The sequence below is a fragment of the Sminthopsis crassicaudata genome, chromosome 5, assembly GCF_048593235.1.
Source record: "Sminthopsis crassicaudata isolate SCR6 chromosome 5, ASM4859323v1, whole genome shotgun sequence".
In the NCBI taxonomy this organism is placed as follows: Eukaryota; Metazoa; Chordata; class Mammalia; order Dasyuromorphia; family Dasyuridae; genus Sminthopsis; species Sminthopsis crassicaudata.
Genome location: NC_133621.1, coordinates 147,778,381 through 147,803,507, shown reverse-complemented (window position 1 = coordinate 147,803,507; position 25,127 = coordinate 147,778,381). Strand labels below are relative to the sequence as shown.

The following is a 25,127-nucleotide window of genomic DNA, read 5'->3' as shown; positions in this document are numbered from 1 at the left end:
AGGCCATACAAAATTATCACCTTATAGAATTCAAGAAGTAGGAGATTGTTGTAGCTAGCTTTCAGGTCATCATCACCTGCAGTTGCCTTAGCAAATGATTCTTTGAGGCCTTTTATAGCCAAAGGTTCCCCAAACAGGCTCTAAGGGATCTGACACACAAAAAATGTTTTAGAATACATAGCCTCAGAGTATTTGTGAAGTTAATTTTAAAAAAATGTAAGACTTTACATTTGTTGATATTTGATTCCTTCTTTTGAAGTTTGGCCCAATGTTTAAGGAAAAAAATATATGATTTGTACAGTACTTTACATAAAGTGATACAACTAATTTTTTTGTTTAATTGACTACTTAATTATTGCACAAGGTGGGTTTTTTCCCACCTCAGTTTAGCATAGGAATTTTAGTGATTTGGGCCTGGGGATGACAAGTTTTGAAGGCATTTAGAAGAATACCTATATTATATATAAAGAAAAATAACTGTCAATGTAGATCAATTTCCCTATATCCTTGGTGGGGGAGGTGAGCAGAGGGGATGAAAATTATCAATCACAATCAAAAGTAGTCATGGTTTTAACCCACAATACAAATAAAGGAAATTTAAATCTTTAAATGTCAAAGAAATGAATTACAACTTTAATTCCCCATTTTCCTATTCAGAACAAGTGCCACCAAGGACCGGTTTTCGAATGGATTCCTCTGGCAAGTATTCTTCAGTATTCACTGTCCTGTAGACAAAAAGTCTCCCATTTTTGTGTTCAAGTCACCATGTTTTCTTTCATTATTTCTCTGGGTAATATCCACTTAACAAAATCCAATGATCATTTCTCTTTGATTCAACCTTAATTGGACATTTAAAAATATAGGGTTAAACACTAAAGACTAACCTAATGAATGAGTCCAATAATGCCACAGCAAAGGGGAAGCATGGAACAGAAATATTTAAGTTTCTTTTATTTAAAAATAATAATACATTTTTAATTAAAGATCAGCTCCTACAATGAATCTAAAGAGCTTGATTTAAGAAATGACTTTTGGAATCCAAGTTTCTCTTGGGAAATTTGTAGAAAAGACCCACCTAAAGTATAAAATGGAGTTCTTTGTTAGATAGCACTGTTACTTCAAATTCAAGTCTATGTCTATTCCCAGATGCTTAAATGGATCTATGATTTGATTTGATCTGATATAATCTGGATATTCTAGTTACTGATCACAACTAATCCATGTCTACTCATGCTATTTCCTCCTAAATTCCCACAAAGGGCCCATATTTAGTAGGCCTTTCTCAAATCCTAATATCCAAAGGACATCAATGCAAAAATTTTGATGATATGCATAGGAAACACCTAATAATAAGAATTTTTAAAAATTCAAATAACACTTCATAGCTTTCCATTTAAGAATGATTTTACAATTTTACCCAGTTAATCTAATTAAAAACAGTATCTCAACTACTTTGAATCACTAAATAAAAAAGCAGGGTGAGAGAAGATGGTGGATCAGATGAAATTCCTTAGCCATAATATATTGTGGAGGTAGACATAAGGAATAAGGATTTACTGCTAAATCTTTTTATTCTTAGAACCAGTTACATTATTGAATAAAAAGCAAGGATAGGCAAAAAGCAGAAAATATTTCTTTATAAGAACAGTTTCATGTATATATGTTTTCAGCACACACATCCAGAATGTTACCATGATGACAGCTCATTTTTCATCTCTGTTTGTTCTAACACATCATAAGGATTATATGTGTAAGGAATCATTTCATTCTGTATTTAAATGTAATTTATAAGCTACTTTTTCACACTTTGTCCTCAAATATCAAGCCAATTTATGTATTTTACTCTGTGTTTTTGTGGGAGTAGAAAAGGCTTGAGTCTTAGGCCATTTTTCCATATACATCTGATCAAAAAGAATTGACTGCTATGGATCCAATTATATAAATGATTTGTAACAGAAACTAATGATATTACAGTAATTATATTACAATTACATTCGCAAAACTGAAGTCAGGAATCAGTATTTAACTACTTAATTTATTTGACTTCTCTATGTGCCTAATAATTTAGACACATAAAGGTACATGTCCCTAATGGTCCATAACCCTTAAAAACTTGTCAACATTAAAAAAAAAAAAAAACACCTCATTGTAGTGAATTGTAAAATATCTACTACCTCTTTAACAGTTTAACAGCTTGAAATACTTAGGGACAAAAATGGAGGTTGAAGTTGAGTGAAGTCTATCTACTTATCTGTCTGTTGTATTCTATTTTCATAGTAAGCATAGTGGAATGAATACAAAGTATGACACTTTGTTTGTTGGACCCATGAGGCTGATTCTTGCCTTATAACAGCCTTTGAATATCCTTGCCTGACAAATTATATATTGCAAAATATTAGCGTAAAGCAATTTTCTTTTAAGGTGGCATTTCAGGTACATAAAATATCTAACTGGTAAGATGAGATCACACTAATGGAAACTAACATTTTAATTCAAGGCTCAAATGTACTGTACTTTATCCATAGATACAGAGTGCAGATCAAAGATAAAGGAGTTTTCAAAGCCAATGAGTTTAACTCTTTTCTTTGATCATGATCTTTGTCTTGTTCTGTCTCTCTGAAATGTTCCCTCTACAAGGAAATTAATTCTTATTTTTAGCAGGAAAATTGAATAAATGCACTGTTCTGTGCCAAACTGTGATAATAAAGCTTGGTACTTATGTTTTAATTAAAACATGGAAGGGGATTCAAGTACCAAAATTTAATTGAAATGTTTACTGCAGCATCTCATGTGCCAAATTAATCCACAAAAATATCATTCTTTGCCTTTCTGAGTCTTGAATTCATTCACAAAATTAATCAGTTTTGTTCAGTCACCCAACCTCTTCCTTAATATCATGAACACAGCCATATATTTTCAAAACATAGTTTTGAAAATACACTTAGCACATGAAATGTTCCTTGAGAGTTAGTCAAAAATCAAAATCAAATCAAGAAATCAAATCTTTATAATAAAGAAAAGTCAAAAGAACACTTAGATGGTGTGCATCTCCACCTTCTAAAAAGTATTCTTTGCTCACCAGCATGTATCTCCACTCAGTTATGAGTAAAAGACTCTTCCCAAGGAGAGAATTTAGTTGATATGCCTCAACAATAAGTATGGACATGTAATTTCTTTTCTAAGAAGTAAAATAATCATCACAAATATGACATAGCAAAGTAGCCATACCCGTTTCCCAACACTGGGAATCTGGAAAGGCAGACTACAGCAATATTCGAGGCAATCTTAATTGCTGCTGGATTGTATGTGGGAAAAGAGAATAATTACCCTGTTCAAAACTATATTCTTTTGGAGCTAACTAAAATTAAACTGACTAAAATAAAGGATTACTCCTCTTCTGTGCTGGCATATTTCTTTCCCAAAAGAAGAGCTGAGTCATTTATCAATCCCTTATCCTCTGGGTACCCTAGCAGTTTCCTGAGATGAGATCCTCTCCTTTCCTCTCTTTACCTCCACACAATTCAGAAATAACTCTTGAGAATTTAAGTCTTCCGAATTCTCAGGCCTGTCACTAGAAATTCAGTGATCAGGAGTGTCACAGTTTCACACTGCCTTCACACAGACATTTGTCTGTGGGAAGTTCTTCTGGAAAAGTAAAATATAAAGAAAATAAAATTCTCTCAATGAGTTAATGAACAATCATTTATTAAGCACTTATAATGTTCCAGACAATGTCTCAGTGGAACTCTTATAATATTGATGGGCTCTCAAAATGCTTTTAGAAAATGTCATTTCTGACTTAGCATTCCATCCATATGGAAATTACAGAAAAGTTGCTTATAAAAAGTTTCCTTATGGGACAGCTAGATGGTGCAGTGGATAGCATGCTGTCCCTCAGGAGGACCTGAGTTCAAATTCTGCCTCAGATACTTAATACTTCTTAGCTGTGTGACCCTGGGCAAGTCACTTAACCCCAATTGCCTCAGCAAAAATAAAAATAAAATAAAATAAAAAATAAAAGTTTCCTTACTCAAAAGTCTCAACTCTGACTCTCTGATGAGGCTAATGGTGCAATGATGATGATGGTATTTTTTAAAGGAAATGTGACCCAATCCAAGACAAAGTTGTGGTCAAACTTCACTCATGGTTAAATTTGTCTTTTTGCTTTTTTTTCTTATTTTTTTTTTGTCTTGACACTCTCACCATTATGTCACAGATAGTTACAGTATTGTTTTCCTAGCCTCTGAGTACATGCACTGCTCCCTTATTTATTCTATAATATCATTAGATCCAAAACAAACTTTTTTTTTTAACTGAGACTTCCTAGAATTGAAGAAGAGGTGTCAAACATGTGGCCCTTGGGCATATAGCCTACAAAACTTTCTCCTGTGATTGAAATCGCATTACAATGTAAAAAGAAAATGTTTCATAAAATAAATAAAAATACAATACAGTACAGACTATGTTAATTTATAGTTTGTCTAGGTCAATGTGTGGTCCACAGGGTCATTTTTATTTGAGTTTGCCACCACTGAAGTAGACAATAAAATCTGGTGCTCTTCTCAACTTCACCATCAATTAATTCTCTAAGTGACTTTGGGAATGGAATTCACTCTGTTTCTCAATTCCTGTCACCTCACAAGTATGTGAAATTATGTTGTCAAGGCATCCATTCCGAAGGCTATTTTAAAGACTAATTATTGGTTCTTTTGTAGATAGGAAGCACTATATCACTCACCATAAAACACCATATTTCATTTTAACAAAGCGTGTTACATGTAGTCATTGTGGTGTCCTCATGATTACCCTACCATATCATGTGTAATCATATGTATTACTGTGCATTTACTACCTCCAAGGTGAAAAAGCCCACAAGCCAATCAAGTAAATGAATGTTCCTTTCAGAGGGAAATGATTTGTTGCCTTTGGAGGCCACATCCTGTGCTGGACTTACTACTAGGTACTAGAGTAGGGAAGTTTAAGTTTAAATCCTTTGCCTGATACTGGACAAATCACTTAAGCTCTCTGAGCCCCAGATGCCTCATCTATTAAATAGGAATAGTAATGTTCCAACTACCTACCTCACAGGGTTGTTGTGAGGAACAGTACTTTGTAACTATTAAAGTGATAAATAAATACAATCTATTATGTGGATATATTGGTGAGATAGTGTAATGTAGGCTTGGGGAGAATATGGGAATCATCCTGTGAGTTCAGTAAAGGGGAAGGCCACATATAAATAATTACTTTGCCTTACCCCTGCAACCTCATAGATCATAGAACCTGAAGAAGATTAACCTAACCATTAGCCAGTAAGTCTCCCTTCTCTGTCCTTTTTTCCCTTAATTCATGGAACTTAATCATGTGGTTTCAGGAAGTGAAGAGAAAGAAAAGTAGCAAAGAGGAGTAAGGAGGATACTGCCCCTTAAATTCTATCTAATTTTTCAATTCTCAGAAATCTCTCACATAAGCAGGCAACAACCTAACACCTTTTATTCTGTCATTTCTTCTTGTTCTATTAAAATCCCTTTAAATCCAGGAATTTATGGTTCATAGAGTGCTTAATCACTTGTTTAGTTTGTAGCAAGGGAGATGCTTGCCATTCACACCAAAATTCTTAGATGGTTTTTCACCACTGAGAAGGAATAGAAAAATAAGTAGCTGTAAATAATATTCACTTTTAAAAGTAAGTAATTTCTTATTTTTTTCCTAAATACATTTTTCTGGTTATAAGGAAGAGACAGTCAGTGAAAGAGAACCAGAAATACCATTTAAGCAAATTTGCCAGTAAAATTTTATTTTAGGCACACATCTGTTGTTTCAGCTGCCAGAGAATGGGGGAGGGATTGAGGGGGAAATGTCATACTATCAATTCATTTTATGAATATGATAATAGAGTTTAAAATGCATTTCCTAGTATCTTCCATTTTTAAGAGGATTAGGGGGATGAGAGTTCATTTAGCCCCAAGCATATTTTATCAAAGATTGTCAGGAAGGAAAAACTCCGCATGAACTCCATAGAGAACAAATTTAAGTACAACTATTTCGCATTTTCAAAAGTTTCAAAAGAGGAATCCTCATCAGTTATATTGTTTCTCCTCAGAGATTCAGATACATCCATGTTACATTTTGATAACTGTCATTAGCAACTTCCCATTATCCCATCTCTCAACATATGATGTCACATTGCATCTCCTTAAGGCAGGGGACCCATGAGAACACTTTGTATATGCCAGGAGCACTGTCCAGCATAAATCAGTGCCCTTAGCTGGACAATGCTATTCTGGGGACTAACCTCATTTTTGGAAAGGCTAATCTTTGTCACTATAGCATACTTTTTCTTCCTCTCTGCACTCCACCAACTCTGACAGCACTGTCATTAATCATATCCATGGAATTAATCATTGAGATGTTCAGTTTCTCTAGGGGCCTTCAGAGAAGGCAGGATTCATTATTCAATGGTATCTTCTTTATACTAGGTCCAGATTATAAAGAGTTGGATGTTCACCTTCGGAGGATGGAGTCTGGATTTGGTTTCAGAATCCTTGGGGGAGATGAACCTGGACAACCCGTAAGTTGATTCTACCTGGCTTCCTACATTATGGCTATATTGTCTATGTAAATATCGAAGAATAGCATGCCTTTTCCTGCTCTGAAAGAAAATAGACTTTCAGAAATTCAAGTAAAAAAAAAAAAACATCTTATGGTCAATTGGAAAAGATCGATCTTTCAAAATGTCAACATGTCCATTTCCAGTAAATCATTGTGAATAATTTGTACTTAGAAAAAGTAAGGTGAATTGGACTTTTTATTTGTTTTACAGCATCCAAGTACTTGGGTTTTATGGAAATACTGTATTTTTGGAGAGCAGCCTATGGCTAGAGCAGCATTATGGAGAATGTATATAAGAAGGCCATTTATCAAAATTAATCTGTAAATATTTGTAATTTCAAAACAAAATGCATCAATCAGACTTTTTTTTGGAAATTCAATTACATATTACATTTTGACCAGTGAAGCAAGGGATAGAGTTGTTAAAATCAGGCAGAATGTCATACAGTCTCCCACATGATTATTTTTAAAATAAGTTGTAGAGATGAAAAAAGTAGATGAAGGAGAATGGAGGATGGAGTTGAATTTTGAGGAACTTGAAGGAAATACTTGTTTGTTTGGCTATTAATCATGGCAGCACACAGATCTGTGTACTTCTCTCACCATTCTGGAGGCTATTTCTTAAGGAGGGAAAGATTGATTAATGCATTAGAAAATAAGTTTAAGATGTCAAATGTTTCTAAACATATATAAAATATGTCAGAAAAGTTGGGCTTAAGGATGAATATTAAAATGTAGACTACAAAATTTTTTCTAAAAATATGTTGTGCATAGTAAGAACTGACCAAGCCAAATCTTCAAGAATGTTCTTGCCAATAACTTTTATTGTCTAACAATAGAATGGGCTGACCTCTAAGCTTTTAAGAGAATTCATTTCTGACTGTTGCCCATGGATTCTAAAGAAAAGCCTTCCACGCTATATTGGTAATTGAACTAGACCCAATTAAATTTGAAGCAATAAATTTTGCCATACTATGTACAAAACACTATGCTGGGCAATGGGAGAGGTTTATTTTTTTAATTAAACAAGACATGGTCAAGTATTTTACTTGTCCCTTAAATGAGTAGCCTGAGCAGCATCAAAAACAAAAATTTTGTTGCCAGACCATACTTCATTAAACATGTACAGATCAAGGTAAGGCAAGAAACATTTATTGAGCAACTACTGTGTGGCATTTAGTCAGTCAGATAACATTTAAGTGCCTACTATATTCCAGGTACTATAAGGAGTGTTCAGTCAAGTGAAGGTGACGTCATGCAAACCATTATATATAAACAAGATATGTACAAGATAAATTGGGGATAATCAATAGAATGAAGGCACTAAAATTAAGGAAGTCTGGGAAAGACTTTTTGAAGAAGGTACAACTTTAAGAGTTTGCATAAACATGGTACTGCATTTACACAGCACTAATGATTTATAACCTAATGAGGGAAAAGGAAGCTGAAAAGTCAGGGGTGTAGTTGAAGGTATCTGGCATAGGAGTATAGCACTGATGAAGTTCAGAAAGTCAGAAGCATAGTTGTAAAGAAAATGAAGGTTGACCAACCTAAAATCTTTTTTTCCAAAATAGGCACCCCAATAGGAACCCAATAATGGGATAAGGGGGCCAACATAATAACAAAAGTATAGTCTAAGATTAGAAGGACAGTAGTTAATGGATGTTCCAGGGTATGACCCCAACTAAAGCATGTTTTGTAGTCCCTTCCCAAAATAGAGACTTTAAAGAGTGATTCATGGAGAAAGGAGTGTGAGACATACTCACACATCAACATTTCAGGACAAATTTTGTTGATGGGAAACAAAGACTAAGAGTACTTTGGAACATACGCTGAAGGATGGGAGGAGCAAAGTTGCTACCAGATGAAAGGAGGAGCTTCCCTGAGTTGTAGCTGCTAGAGGAAGAGGGAAGAGAAGTCATTGTTGTATGGTAGCTTCTTATTTTAACTATTCTTGCTAACCAGACATTAATGTCATTTGTTTCTATGCTGCTGAACAAAAGAATATAAATGCAGTTGGTGCCTTCTAAGTTACAGCATGTAGTAGATGCTTAATAAATTTTGACTGATTGATAGTCACATTCAAAAACCACCCTCACTGTCCTTTCTTAATTCTGATACTGTCTTCCAACAACAAATCCTCTGATCTGATAAGGATGATCTGGCTATTTTATAAAAAGGGATCTTTCAGGACAGTAGTTAACCTCTTAGTCCCTGCACTTAGGGATAGAAGATTACATGACCTAAATTATCCTGATGTTGCACAGGGAGAAAAGAGGTAATAAAGTAAAATAAAATTGACATTAATTTGCATTTAAAAACATCTTTACAGTGTTTATACATGTAATATACATTTATATGTATATATACACAAAGATGTATGTGTGTGTATACACACACATATATACACACTAATTCTTTATAGTCTCCTATAGCCTCTCAAGTAATTGCATGTGTATGTTTTAACTCTTCATTTATATTGTGAACTATAGGGACATATATATGACAATTTTTTTTCTTTTACTCCTTTATCACCCTGTCCAAATAACACATAATGCTCTGTACATGTTATACAGGTACCATTCATTCATTAATTAAATAGGCAAGAATTTGGGACATCTGTATGTCATGACTGATCTCTGAAACTCATTATAAATTTGTTCTTTCTGAGTACTTTTGGCACTTGAGACTTTTACAAATTCTTTAGGTATAAAGAAAAAATTGCAGTCATCTGCTGTGGACAGGATGAAGTCCCAATTTCCACACCAGATATCAATAAAGGAAAGTCCTCTGAATCCAACTTTCCACCCTTATTTCCAAGAACAAGAGCAGATCTATTGTAGGTTATAACCAAACTATATTCAGTTCATTTTCAGATGGACCTCTAATTCACGTGTACCCTGAAAGATATAAAACTTTATTGTGTTAGGGAGAGGATGGTATGAAAAGAATAGACTGAATCCCAAATGTTGGAGGTGTTCAATAAATGTTAAAGTAATGATAAGAAAGAAAAAGACAAAAGTCATCAGCTTCACTTTTATCCCATCCCTCCTTTTAAAAAAACAGTATTTGAAAACAAAAAACTTAAAGCATTTATTAAATATCTGCTATCTCTGGATATTACTTTTTTTTTAATTCACAAGAAAAAATAGTACAATAAAATCAGAAGAGAAACAGATAGGTGAGGAAAATATTTGTATTATATCTCTCTCTTTGATAAAGGTCTCATTTCCAAGAAATGTAGTTTACATCTTATAGTCTATGAAAAGGGCAAATTGATTAGAAATAGAGGACAAGAAGCCATACACTTTGAAATCTAGCACTGATTAAGAACACCATGTGGTCTCGGGAAAGAAAGTTCTTGCTATTTCTGACCTAGCACCAAAGTGATTGTATTGACATCAAAATGATGTCATTCATTTTCCTAAAAATGGAGCTTAAAAGGGTGAATTACCCATGGTGGCCATATCTCCAGTTTTGGTTTGTTTTGTTTTGTTTTCTGCACTTTGGTTAGAGGACATTCAGCATCCTCATCCTTCCAAAAATTGGCTCAACCCCAATAACTCACCACGCTCCTTCTAGTAGGCAGGCATCAAATATTTGTGATAAGCTTTGGATTACATGGATTGAAGTTCATCCTTATTGTAATTGTGTAGATTTTTCCTTATGGCTTTTTCCTTCATTTGAAAGATTGGAAGCATAATCAAGCTGAAAGTTACAAATTTAACATTTAAACTGTATTGCAAAAGGTTAAATCTCACAGAAAGAAATAAAGTTGGAGATTATTAACTAGGAAATGGAAAACCTTGAAATCCAGCTAAATGAACTACATAGGGGAAAAAAGTTTCAGCTGTATGGAAACTTCATAAGATTCCTTATAATGTAAATCTAGAGACATATGAATAAGTCATGGTAGCCACATTTAATTGTTCATATATTGTAAAGAAGGAATTTCAGAAGAACTATGTCAAGTTTATTGTGCATAATTTTATAATTTATATTTACATAGATTTATATATTTATATAATTTTATATTTATATATTATTTATTACATATAATTTTATGTATAATATAAATAACAATATTTATAAATTTATAATAATACAAGTAATTCCCCAATTGAAAAATGGTCAAAGGATATGAATAGAGAATTTTTAGATGAAGAAATTTAAGCCATCTATAATTATATGAGAAAATATTCTAAATCACTATTGACTAATGAAATGCAAATTAAAACAACCCTGAGGTACCACTTCACCCCTCTCAGATTGGCTGAGATGACAGGAAAAAAGAATGATAAATGTTGGAAAGGATGTGGAAAAACTGCAACACTAAGGCATTGTTGGTTGAGTTGTGAAATTATCCAACCATTCTGGAGAACAATTTGGAACTATGCCCCAAAGGCTATAATAGCCTTAATTTATAAAGCTATAAAATTGTTCATGCCCTTTGAACCAGCAGTACCATTACTGCATCTGTATCCCAAGGAAATCTTAAAGGAGGAAAAAGTACCTACATGTGCAAAAATATTTGTAGCCGCTCTTTTTTGTGAGGTAGCAATTTGGAAAATGAGTAGATGTTTATCAGTTGGGGAATGGCGTGGGATATGAAGGTAATGAATGGAATATTATTGTCCTATCAAAAATGATGAACAAGCTGATTTTAGAAAGGCCTGGAAAGATTTACATGAATTGATGCTGAGTGAAACAAGCAGAATCAGGAATACATTGCACATAATAACAGCAACAATGTGCCATAATCAACTATGAAAGACTTGGTTTTTCCCAGTGCTTCAGTGATTCAAAGGAATCCCAATAGATTTTGGACAGAAAAATGCCATCTGCATCCAGTAAAGAACTAAGAAGACTGAATGTAAATTGACACATGCTGTGTTCACTTCTTTTTTCTGTTTTTTATATCTCCTATGGTTTTTCCCTTTTGCTCTAATTTTTCTCTCCCAACATAATTCATAAAATAATGTGTATTAAAAATAAATAAATCTACTAGAAAAAAAGCATTTCAGACCTTGGTCCCAAACCACAGGAGGCCCCATAGGTTATAACTAAAAGGCTTCTGTTCTCATACATACAGAGTAGTATTGACATCTCAAGGTATGCATTAAAAAAAAATGTTGCTTTTAGTAAATAACAAACAGCATGACTCTTAACTCAAACAAAGCAGATGGTCATCTTTTCTGCAAGGAGTGCTTTTCATAGTTAAATAACAATAGAAAATCAAATAAATTAAAAATTGCCATAAATAAACAAAAATGGGACTTCCTGCTGTGAGCTGAGGAGAGATGGGGAAGCATCAAGATGGTGAAATTCAGGAAATAGTGCAGTAGGAAAGCCCTGAGCAGCATCAGGAAAAAAAAACTGGGCAAAAGTCAGTGGAATTAACTGGAAAGGGAGTAAAAGGAAGTCTGTGAAGTATTTTTAAAATGAAGGAATCCATGTCAGGTTTTGACATATGTTAAGTCACTACAGACTACAAAAATCAGTGTCATAGAAGTGGAACTAATGGTGGTGATAATATTACTACCACTATTACTAATAATGATGAGGATGAGCATGATGATAACTAACATTTGCATAGTACTTTATGGTTTACAAAGTCCTTTACTTTATCTATTTTATTCCTACAATTATCATCAGAGAGATGCTCTTGCAATCCTCATTTCACAGATGGGGAACCTGAATCTGAGAGCAGTTAACTGACTTGCCCAGTCAGAGAGCTAGTATGAATCAGAGGCAAGTCTTTGTGACTCCAAGGCTGGCCCTCTATCACTTATATCACACTGCCTCTGGACCTTGTAGATTATGTATTACATTCATTTAGACTTACAAATCTATACAAATAACAACGATTCTTATCTATCAAAGGCATTTATTTATTTATTAACCATATGTGTGTAATGTTCTATGCAACATAGAAAAACACTGCTTTTTTACCTCCCTTCACTAAATTTTTTCCATTTTTGAGGAAAGGAAAATATCTCTCATAATTATTTTTGATGTATGTACGAAATCCAGAAGAATCAATGAGGAGGCAAGCATGACTTAGTGGAAAGAATATTGGGGAATGAGTTGGAAGAGTTGGTTTCAAATCCTGCCCCCTTTTTAATTACTTGGTTGACTCTGGGGAAGGCAATTAATCTCCCTGGGTTTTAGCTTCTTTATCTTTTAATATGATGGAATTAAATTATATGGTTTCTAACATCTCTTTCAACTCTAAATCTATCATATTACTTTATTTAAAGCATTTGTTTATTATTAAAATTGTTTTGCATCCATCCTGAATTGTTATATCAAATGTAATTAAATTATAAGTAAGCATTTCTACTTGATATTAGATTAGTTGGCAAGCCCTTACTGTGAGAAATTCAAATCCTCAGTGAAATTAGTATGGAAGAAAATCTTTTTTAAAAAATTAATAATAGCTTTCTATTTTCAAAATAAATGCAAAGATAGTTTTCAATATTCACCCTTGCAAAACATTGTGTTCTAAATTTTTCTCCCTCCCTTTCACCTGACTTCTTCTCCTACATAGCAAGTAATCCAACATAGGTTAAATATATACAATTCTTCTAAACATATTTCCACATTTATTATGCTGCATAAGAAAAGTCAGATCAAATAATAAGGAAGAAAAAAGAAGCAAGCAAACAACAACAAAAAAGATAAAAACATTATGTTGAGATCCATATTCAGTCCCCATAACTGTCTGGATACAAATAGCTTTCTCTATCACAAGTCTTTTGGATTGGCTTGAATCATCTTATTGTTGAAAAGAGCCACATCCATCAGTGTTGATCATTACATAATCTTGTTGCCGTGTACAATGTTCTCTTGGTTCTGCTCACTTCACTTAGCATCAGTTCATACAAGTCTCTCAGGGCTTCTCTGAAATCATCCTGCTGATCATTTCTTACAGGACAATAATATTCCATTACATTCTTATGCCATTTATTCAGCCATTCCCCTACTGATGGATGTCTACACTGTTTCCAGTTCCTGGCATAAAATCATTTTAAAATTCTACAGACAGTACAGGAAAAAAAATGTTCTGCTACTGTGATATTCTATTTTGCAGTAGTGTCAAAGCTGGAGCATGGGACATAGCCCATTTTTCCTACCTTGATAGTATTTAATACTCTATTTTCTTTAGGACTTTTCATTGCACATCTTTTGCAAAGCTTGCACTATCCCTCCCTTTACAGTTGTGGCTTTCTCTCTCTTGTTGGTTGGCTTCTTTTAGTTGGTGTCAGAATGATTTGTTTGTGGAGAACATTCCCCACAAAATGGTAATTTACCAGCCAGGAAGGAAGCCCCACCATAATTATAAGCCCAGCAGCAGCAAACCCACATACATTCCTTTCTTCGGGTAGCTAATGATAAACTCTCCCACCAATGTGCAATCAACAGGTCAAAACCTTCACTGTGTGGAGCTACCTAAATGCTGTTGTGGAATTTAGTAAACTTAAATTTTAACTGGGTCTTGTACAAAGTATTTTCCAACTCTTTGAAGCACTCCATAGTGACTTGAGCCATTTGAAGAATAAATTGGAAGTCTTTAAAAAGAAACTCATAAATTCAGCTCAGCATGACTGGAAAGGAAAAAAAGTGAAGGATGTAAAAAATCAGGAGGATGCTGAACTTGGCAAATTTGGGGGTGTTTTGCAAGTAAAGAAGTTTTTCTAAAGTCAGTCTGAAATAGAAGAATAATGACTTTCTATGATAATAGCAGAGTCACTTCATTAAAATGTTATATGCTATTTCTTATCCATAGAAAATTTTGTTAGTTTAGGAGTGTGTGTGTGTGTGTGTATGTGTGTGTGTGTTTTAGGTGCTAGAGGAAAGAAGTTAGATTCAGTATGGGAAATTTCCATGCTTAGGATTGAAGAAAGCTAGTAGCTTGCCTAAGGTCTTGTCTATTCTTCAAGAAGCAGTACAATATTGAGAACTTGTCTGACTATAAGTTTCATTCATATCATTCAGAATGGTCTGCCTATACAACAGTCAGTAAATGCATTAATCATTCAAATTATGTTGCCATGTTTCTATGTAGACATTCTGCCAGGAGTAGTTTGACTGAAAACATAGACCCTTTCCCACTTCAGCCACTGCAGTGAACAATTACATAATCATTCACCTGCCAGTTAAAAGACATAGACCTAATTGCAAATTGTCAAACCAAATTCATTTCCTGAAAGCAAGGTTGCAGTTCATCACTGACTTGGAATTTAACTTCTAAGACAGATACAGAATCTGAAAGCTTAGTTCATTGCCTCAGACTTAGTAGGCGTTTTAACAAAATACAAAAAATAAAAAAATTAGATGAATCTAATGAATAAACTAAGTTGTCACAATTAATCACTTGAATGAAAATTAAAACAATTCAGAGAATTGGTGGCTCTGAAATTTCTTCAAGTTATTAATAATCATACCACAAAGATAATTAAATTACATCATGACTTATTCACTCCACAAATGTGTACTATCAAATGTATTCAATGCATTGTGCTAGATGCTGAGATAAACAGTTTTGCTAAGACAGTTCCTACATTTGTGACATTTGCTTAACAGCTCAGTGGTGGGATGAGATACAAACACAAATAATCATAGGAAATGAAATGGGAACTGACAAAAATCCATAGAGTGGCAAAAGTGTTTACAGGCCAAATGGATTTTTTTATTAACAGCAGGATTGAAATATGGACACCTGTACCCTTCCTCTACATTAAGACAAAGTGCTGAAATGAAACTGAATTCCAATGAAAGCTAAAAACTTGAATTTTGCCCTCCATAAAAATTGCCACAGTATTCTGGGAAAGAGCTTTTTCCAAACAAGAAAACATTCATCCCAAACCTCTATGTTTAGATAGAAAATCCATTTCAGGGACAAATGAAGTTGAGAGATTATTTCATGATGGAAAAAAAACTGTTTTCATTAAGCTATATTGGAGTTAAAGGGGAAAAAAACCCAGAGCAGATTTTGTTTGGGAGCTTTAGCAAGTAATAGACTCTTGGAGAAAGCTACCAAAGATATTTTTCTGCCTATTTTCTTCTTCCTCAAACACAAACCTTAAATTACCAGCTTCTTTACTCAGTGGCAGCCCTTGCAATCTTTGCTTCTCATCACAATCAGATCCATCCAAACAAGAAAATTATTTTATTATTTTTGACATAAAATCATGTTTTAACCAACTTTATTTTCAGAACATAAAATGAGAATTTATATTCATATACAAAGCTTACAACCTCTAAGGATTTTACACAAATCAGAGTTTATATTCTCTAAGAAAAAGGTCAGTTTTAAATGTAAAAATAATTTTTGGCTTATGGGCTTGATGGAGGAAGGAATGAAAGGATTTGCACACCAGGGATAGAATGTTATCCTGTATCTCCAACCCCAGTTCTCCTCCACAGTGTTGGAGTTTATGAAAAGAAGGCAGAATATTGGAAGAAATGTTTATTAGAGCATTGTTTTCTTTCTTATTAATTCTCTAGATTTTGATTGGAGCAGTCATTGCCATGGGCTCAGCAGACAGAGATGGCCGCTTGCACCCTGGCGATGAGCTGGTCTACGTGGATGGCATTCCTGTGGCTGGAAAGACACACCGATATGTTATTGACCTCATGCATAATGCAGCCAGAAATGGGCAGGTGAACCTAACTATAAGAAGAAAGGTGATGTCTGTAGGTATGTTACCAAAAGCTGGGGTGGAAGGGGGTAGAATTATAAGAAGGGAAGACACTTTCCTTTAAATGAAATCTTTAGGGAAAAGATCAAAATATTGATTGTTTTTATTTTAGGAAGATCTTACTGCTTAAAATATATGAGAGGAGATAGGAAAGACAATTAATTGTTCACATTTATACCTTAACTACCAAAAGACTCTTGCTTATAAACATTAAAGATTTTCAGTAAAGGCTAATGCTAATTCAAGAAATGCATGTTATTTAGTGAATGGTGTTTATAAGAAGGAAACTATAGTAGTTGAAAAGATATCTTTGGAGAAAAATGGCCCTCACTATATGTATACCAGCTGAGTTCTATGGCATTGTGACAGTATAATAAGCAAACCAAGAGGGAAAATTGACTTTCATTGTGAGGTCAGATAAAAGGGAGCAGTGAATGTGGCACTCAAATGTAGGAAAAGACAACTATGTCTAACTTTGAGAAAATACAATTTACCCAAAAATATCACACTTACAAAACAGATAAATCAGAAAGAATTGTTCCCTTTACATTGGGATTCTTAACTTTACAAAAAGATTTATCACAGATTTCCTATAAGCCTCCAACAGCCATATTTATAATATAATTAGACTTAGAAAAGGAAATAATAAGATAATACAGAAATCTTTCAGGGATACAACTATTATATACATAAAATATAAATATTCCAATACTTTTATGCTTGATTTTTTAAAAAAATAACTATTCTAGGGATTAATTGTCATAGATGTTATTAGGATAGAAGAATGTATAATGATATAGTGGGGAAAGTTCTAGACTAGTGGTCAGAGGAACAGAATTTGAAACCTCTACTACTTATTACATGTATCATCTTGGGAAATCACAAAGAATTTTGAGGCCTCAGCTTCTTTGTCTATAAAGAGAGAAATTTGGACCCAGATCTAAATCCCTTCTATTTCTAAATCAGTGTCCATTGTTTGTTTTGTAATCTATTATTCTATGAGTTTAATGTTCTACCCTCAGGTGCCATATGAAACCCCATGACTGAGATTTGCTTATAAACACATTATTTTCAGTTGATTATCCATCTATCTGATAAGACAAAAAAAATAAAAGCTCTCTGACTAGTTTATTTATAAGTAACGGATGTTGTATACACTGGAAATAATGTTGACTCTGGAGTCAGAGTTTAGATCCGATCTCTGATGGGACCTTGGACAGATCCCTTAATCTCTCTGGAGATGTTTCCTAATTTCCTAATTCCTAAAATTGTCGGACTATGTGGTTTCTGAGGTCATTCAAGCTCTAAATCTACCCCCAGAATTTTATGACTTGTCCAATATCACATAAGTAATAATTAAGGGCAGAGCCAGAATTTGAAAACATATCCTCTGGTTTTTAATTCAGCATATTTTCTATTGCATTATGATGTTTCCTATATCAAAGGTAGGATTTAAATCCAGATTGTTTGGGATCAAGGGCCTGTATTCTATCTAACACCATACTCTATTTCACTAATAAAGAATCATTATGTCCTAGAGCTAGAAAAGTCTTTAGAGACCATATGACCTAAATTGTTCATTTTACAGCTGAGGAGGATACAAGCCCAGGAAAGTATAGTCACTTGCCCAAGTTATTTATTTCAAGGAATCTGTGACAGAGCCAAGAGGTCTCCTATGTCTTAAACTAGCCATATTTCTGTTCCTTAAGCTGCCCTCTCAGAGCATTCAGTAATGATAGTACCTTTTTCTACATGAGCCTACTTCAGATTCAGGGATTCACAAACTAGTATGTGTGACAACTTTTAATTAGAAAAGTATTTATCATCTATTTTGATTAGAAAAGATGAGAGTTAATAATCAGATAAAAAAAAAAACCTTTTCTTTCCCTTCTCTCTGGAAACTAGACTTGAAGCCAGAGCAATCACTTAAGGAGGCTGGACAGAAGAGTTGTCAGCCTTCCATAGTAGATGGCCATATATCTTGTATGGTGTAGAGGTTTTGCTAAGAGGTGCCATTAGTCTCCTGAAATTCCTGGCACACCACTTGACCCACCAAAGTAAAACACCTTGAATTATGCTTTATTCTTGGGAGGGATGCCAAGAGGAAAGCAGTATTGGCGTGGCTACCATTTAACTCTCTCTCTTCCCAAGAAATGATGTTTAATAACAGTCATTTGGGGGTAGGAGGGAAGGTTCCATGTGCTGGGTGTTTGGGAATCCAAACTTGAATTAAAATGATACCTGATTTACATAGAAATATATTGCAAAATGCAAAACTAATGTTGCAACATAATTTCATGTTCCCCTTGCCTCTGGCTGATTATTGCAAATTAAATTTTGTACTCATCAGCCCAAGCTGTGAGGGTTTATGCCAAATGCTGTAAAGATACATTTGCACAATTTGTGAAATATGTGACTTCTGTGGAGGTGCTCTCTGCTGCAATTTTTTGTCAGCTTTACAGTTAGACTTTCAAGTGTAATTCATATTTGAAAATGTTCTGTGACAACTGCTCATTTGTACCAGGAGAATTTTCCACCTTCAATTCCCTCATCTTTGAATGTAGCATTAGTGGGGGATGATTGAGCATGAGCAAGGACACTTTGGTAACAGTAAATGTCTAGAGAATGAATGAAAGAAAGCCATGGGGAAGAGACAAGCTTTCTCTTTGCTGTTATTGTTTCACCTGGGGAGAATCAGCAGCCTTCAATGCTTCTAACTATCTCACTTAGAGGAAGGGACACAGATTATTATTATTATTATTATTATTATTATTATTATTATTTGCTGAATGGATGATTTCTTGCCAAGCAAATCCAGTGACTGGGAGAAACTGGTCCAACATTTTCAGTGGGGTCAGGTACTGGAGAAAAGCTGAGCAACTTTAGCTTATAAAAAAGACAAAAGACAAGGGAGAGGAGGAGTGTTGCTATGGAACTGAAATCTGGAAATGAAAATAGTAATAATATTAAAATAAAAAGAGTTAGTAGGAAAAAGGATGCAAGGAAATTAATAAAAAAAAGTTATACTTTTTGTTTCCATTCTTAATAGTAATGGCAAGCATTTTTATAGAGTTTTAAAATTTAGGAAGTATTTTTCATGTGTCATCTTATTTAATCCTCCCAATAAATCTAGAAGGTTTAATAAAGTACTTCTGTTATCCCCATTTTGTAGATTAGGAAACTGAGGCTTAATGTCACATAGCTAGTAAATGTCTAAAGTAGGATTGAACTCAGGGCTTCCTGAGTTCCAATCCAGAAACTTGTCTTAGCCTCTACAAATTACCTATTCCCTTGTTATCTGCCTTATAATCATCTTGTTGTTGTTGAATCATTTCAGTTGAATCCAATCGTCATGACCCCATTTAGAATTTTTCTTGGCAAAGATATTAGAATGGTTTGCCATTTCCTTCTACAGTTCATTTTACGGATAGGGAAACTGAGATAAACAAGATTATGTGGCTTGGCCAGGGTCACGCAGCTAATAAGTGTCTGAGTTCAGATTTGAACTCATGAAGGTGAGTCTTCCTTAACTTCAGCCCCAGAACTCTGTTCTAGCTAACATCACCTAGTTAACCCTATATTCAACAGAAACTCCTCTGTGAAATAATCAATAAATAACCTTCACATCCAATGGGCTTTTTTCAATCTTCATTCTCTCTGAGCATTCAAACATAAAGCTCTGCTGATCATTCCTTCCCTCTGGATATTTCTGGTTCCTCTTGGCTTCCATATCCTGAATTCTCATGCTTTACCTCTTCTATCTTTGATTAGTGTTATATTGGATAAAGTAATTTGGACTGAGAATTTAAGAAATTCAGATCTGGCCTCAGACACTGACTATCTTTGTGATCTTGGACAAGTGCTCAGCCCATATCTAATTCAGTTGTTCATCTGTAAAATAGAAATAATATTGATATTGAAATAAATGCACAATTTTTCCCCTCCATGTTCATGAACCTTGAAATTTATGCATACTAAGTTAAGAACCAGTCACAGCCAGCCATCTAGGGGAGGGGATGGAGAGGAGAAGAAAAATTAGAACAGAAGTTTTTGCAAGGGTCAATGTTGAAAAATCACCCATGCATATGTTTTGTCAATAAAAAAACTATAATAATAATGATGATGATGATGATGATGATGATGATAAAAGAACCAGTCACAGAGATTGCCCAGAAAAGTGACTTGCTCTGAGTTGTGTAATCAGTTGGGACAAAATTTAACTCAGACCTTTCTCACTTCATATTTAGCTCAGATTATTGTTATTCATCTTTCATTCTCAAAGAGGACCAATGTCCTCAGAAGAGTGATATCTTGACGTAAAAGTGAATTTTATTTAAGTGGGGTGTGACTATGCAAAGTCACCAGCCTTCAGTCTCTCCTCCAGAGTCACCAAACCTACTACATCAAGCCCCAATAGTAGCTAGATCCTATGGCAGGTAGATTGCTGGAGTTGGTTTTAGGAATCCTTGAATCCACATCCTGCCTCATTCATTAGCTATGTGACTCTGAGCAAGTCACTGAAATTCACTCATCTTCAATTTTCTCATCTATAAATTAAGGATAATATTACTACTGCCTAGATTCAAGGATTAAGATAGCATATACAATGTGCTTTGAAAATCCTAAAATGCTACATAAATGCTAGCTATCATCACTCCCATTTTTCAGGTGGAAAAAACTGATGCTTGGAATAGTTGATATGACTTTCTCAGGGTCACATAGCTAAAATGTGTTGCAGATAGGTTTCAAACCCTACTCCTTTATGCAAGAAATAACTCCATTGGGTTCAGGAGGTACAAAATTAAAAGTCCATTTTATTACATAACTGCAACAGCAGGTATCCTATGGCATTGGTATACTTGGAATCAATAGACATGTCTTTTTATGCCCTGTCACATGAAATTCAAGTCCCTCCTCTGATTCCCCATTAATTGGGTGCTATAGAAATTACAGGATATCTGGAATACTCATTCCCTCCCCACCTTGATTGTGAATCCCCACCCCTTATTACATGTCCCCTTGGCATTCACCTTATATAGATTTAGTTCAGTCTTTCCCTTGATTCCCTATTAGCTAGGTACTACTAAAGTTAAAGCCTAGTAATTCCCCCCATGAGTTTCCACACCTATTACATCATTACACTTCCCTCCCATGTAAGTGTGTCTCCACTTCTGATTATATCTTCCCCTAATGGGAATGTGAATCCTTAATTATATCTTCCCCCAGTGAGTGTGAGTTCATCTTAAAACATCACCTGTGATTTCATCTTAAAACATCTTTCTTATTTAAATTTTTGATTTCCTTCAGTAAGTTTTGTAACATTTCTTAGATTTCAATAGCATTTTTCTGATTTAAGTTTCTTAACTCTATGGAAACTAAATTCTCATCTAACTCTTACATTTGTGATTCCATGTCCACATGCCACAATGGCTGTCAGGGTAGAATAGTATAGCATCTGAGGGAAATTCTCTTATTCTATGGGTCTCTGTCTCTCTTAGTGGAAGTACAGCAATAAGTGACTTGCTGGGTACATTTAATCATTAGATTGCCTCTGAAGTGGGAAAGCATCTCAAATGGGACTGTGAGAAACATAATCTTGAATCTTTGTAGTTAGAAGTTTATTATTAGTTCTTCACTCCCTACTGCAGATGGTATTCTTACACCCCCAGATGTGCTGTCCTGAGAGACCTGAGTCCTTGAGTTGATAAGCTTAAAGAAATACTCCTTGCTTCTGCCTGAAAATGATCCCCTTAGAGTGATAACTTTTTTGCCTCCTGTTTAGAATAGAAATTCCTTTATTATGACAAATGTATCAAGAAACTTGTTGATGTCTCTCTCTTCTTCCTATAAATATGTGGCCCTGAGACCACTCATTTGCTGACCCCCCTGTTCTGGTGGGGTGCAGTCGCTAGCTATTAATAAACACTCTTAAATTTTCATTATTTTGTCTGCCCTGTTTTTCTCTTGCCTGGGTACTTCACCCTTAATGAGTTTTGATGACATCAAGAGTACCTCCAGATTCACAAAGTTATTAAGAGAAGCTGTCTTAATAAGCCAGTCTATAATGCATTCAAATACTCTGATGAGAGATGTAGACCTACAGCCACGCTTTCCTGTACTTAAAACTCATCATGTCTAGAACCCAACTTCCCCACTCCCCTCTCCCCCACAAAAATCTGCCTGTCCTAAATTCTTGACTCCTGCTCATGGCAACACACTTTTCTTAGTCACTCTATCAAAAACCTTCAAGTATCTCTTATTTCCCCCTTCTCTTTATTTCCCACATCTAATGAAATGCCAGATCCTATTTATTCAAACTTCCACAATGTTCAATAATTCCTTACCTTTCATATCTTTTCTCACCTTTTCATTCATAGTGTAATCCTCCGATCTTAGCTCTTATTACCTTTGACTAGACATAACATGGCCCATTTCCAAGGTTTCCCATTGTCTTCAGATAAATATTCCTAGTATTCAACTTTGCCTTGCAAAAACTTCAAATGCCCCCTCTTGATAAATTTTAGAATGATATTCAATGACCTTTATGACCTGACTAAAATCTTTCTTTGTAGCCATATTTTCACATTGTTTTTATACCACTTTATGATCCCATCAAATTGAATTATTCATTGCTAGTCCAAAGACTCTTACCCTTTCCAACCTAAGCTCATGCCTTCTGTGTTCCCTTTTACCACCCCAACTCCCCCAAAAAATCCAAGAAACCCCCACATCTGCTTGTTTAAATCCATTCTTAATTCACAGCTCCATTCAAGTATTTTGTTTTTCACATAATTTGCTCAAATTCCTAAATCCCAACTTTCTCCACCATTCCCACTTCTTAAAATCTCTCCCAGCATTTTGTTTGTACCCTCTTAAATTCCTAGAGGGCAGTGATAATTTCTTTCTTATTAGCTTTTGATCCTCAGGGATTTTTTTGAATGCCTTGAATAGTAAACATTTAATAGATACACTATTGAAGGCAGACTTCAGATTTTATTACATAAAGGGCCTCATATTTATAAAGTAACAATAACCAAATCAATTGTGAGAGGAAAATTTTAACACACATAAATATAGGGACTAGAGAAGGAAGAAAAATAGACATAAGGATTGAAAGGTTAAGATTATGTTCTATAGCCTAAGGATAAAAATATTTTAAGTTCTCATTGCAAAATTAGGTCATCACAAATGAAATATTATGGAGAGTGGAGAGTGGTAGAAACAAACATGCAATTGAATCTAGTTTTGTGCCCCAATTACAGACACAGGTCTTTCACAATGAATATGACATCCCTACCAACTCCAACCCTCAGGGATTCAATTCCAAGAATAGACTAAGTGAATATATCACAACATTTTCTTTCACTGAAAATGTGAATGCTTATATCTTTTGTAGCTTCAATCCAATCTTCCATCCTTTTGAACATATCCATCTCCTTGGAAATGTGAGAAACCTCATACACAGAAGAATAACTATTGATTTGTAGAATACCTCTGTCACTTAAGCAAAATAATAATAGGTCACATTCAGGTAGCACTTTAAAGTTTACACACAGTATTCTAATTCTTGAGGTATATTATGTAAAAGTTATTGTATAAAATGCTCTTAATGTAGGGTGTTTTAACCTTTATTTTGGCTACATATATCCAAAGGTTAGGGTCCTGTAGGAGAGGGAAATTAGCTAGCCAAATTCACAAAACTAATATCTTTAGAAATAATACCATTTCCTCATAAAGTGTCCTTTTAAAGCATTGGACCTGCGAGCATACTCACTTATATATTCTCATTTGAAAAGTGTATCAGTAAAATGGTATTAACTCCAAGTTTTTATTGAAATATTAATGAATCAGGATTATCGTTCCCTTATATGGGAGTGGTTTGAACCTATCTATAAAAAACCTGAATCTGAAGACAGAAAGACTCGCTTTTCTAAATTCACCCTGGGCCAGTCAGGTAACCATGTTTGCCTCAATTTCTCATCTATAAAATGAGCTGGAGAAAGAAATGGTAAATCACTTCAGCATCTTTGCCAAGAAACTCCAAATAGAGTTTTTACAAAGAATCAGATATGACTGAAAAACAACCAAACAACAACAATTTTTAAAAGCCCTGCTCTGTTTGAAAAATGGTCAATCTAGCATCAGGTGAGTCCATCAACTCCTGCTGCATTGGTGTGTTAAACTCATTTTTAACTTTCTCTTCCTGGATTTTGCCTCTTTAATCAGGGAAAAGTCACAAATACAGAATTTTCCTTTTAACAATAATCAATAATAAAAACAAATATGGTCCATACATCTACCTTTCAGTTAACGGGTCCCTCCCCATTCACACTAAAAATAAAATTTAGTTAGGGAATCACACACAAGTGGTGTGTGACTCTTTTGTGACTCCTTTTGGAGTTTTTGCAGCAAATACTAGTTTGCCATTTTCTTCTCCAGCTCATTTTGCAGATGAGGAAACTGAGACAAACAGGATTATGTGACCTGGTCAGAATAACAATAAGTATAATCTGAGGTCACATTTGAACTCAGGTGGATGAGTCTTCCTGACTCTAAGCCCTGCACTCTGTACAATACGGCACCACTTAGCTGCCCCAAAGTAAAATTTAACTACCATCCAATATAGAAAACATGAAAGCTGTCCGCATGATAAAATAATAATCTTAAATCAGATGAACTGATTTAGGACGAGGCCATCTGGGAATACTCCTCATGGTGTTTGTTGTTGTTCAACTGTTTAGTTGTGTGCAACTCTTTGTGACCCCATTGGATTTTCTTGGCAAAGATACTGGAGTGGTTCATTATTTCCTT

At 34.5% G+C, this 25,127-nt stretch overlaps 1 protein-coding gene across 5 annotated transcripts in view; it reads left to right on the top strand.

The window, feature by feature from the left end:
• Positions 1 to 25,127, top strand: part of MAGI2 (membrane associated guanylate kinase, WW and PDZ domain containing 2) — a 1,692,369-nt gene that overhangs the window by 1,481,945 nt on the left and 185,297 nt on the right. For 3 of the 5 annotated variants that reach the window (XM_074268482.1, XM_074268480.1, XM_074268479.1), the window contains 2 exons: positions 6,480 to 6,571; positions 16,123 to 16,315. In XM_074268482.1, the coding sequence (XP_074124583.1) occupies positions 6,480 to 6,571; positions 16,123 to 16,315 (285 nt within the window). Of the gene's footprint in view, positions 1 to 657; positions 700 to 6,479; positions 6,572 to 16,122; positions 16,316 to 25,127 lie in introns of all 5 variants that reach the window. The other 2 variants (XM_074268481.1, XM_074268478.1) reach the window with 1 other exon arrangement.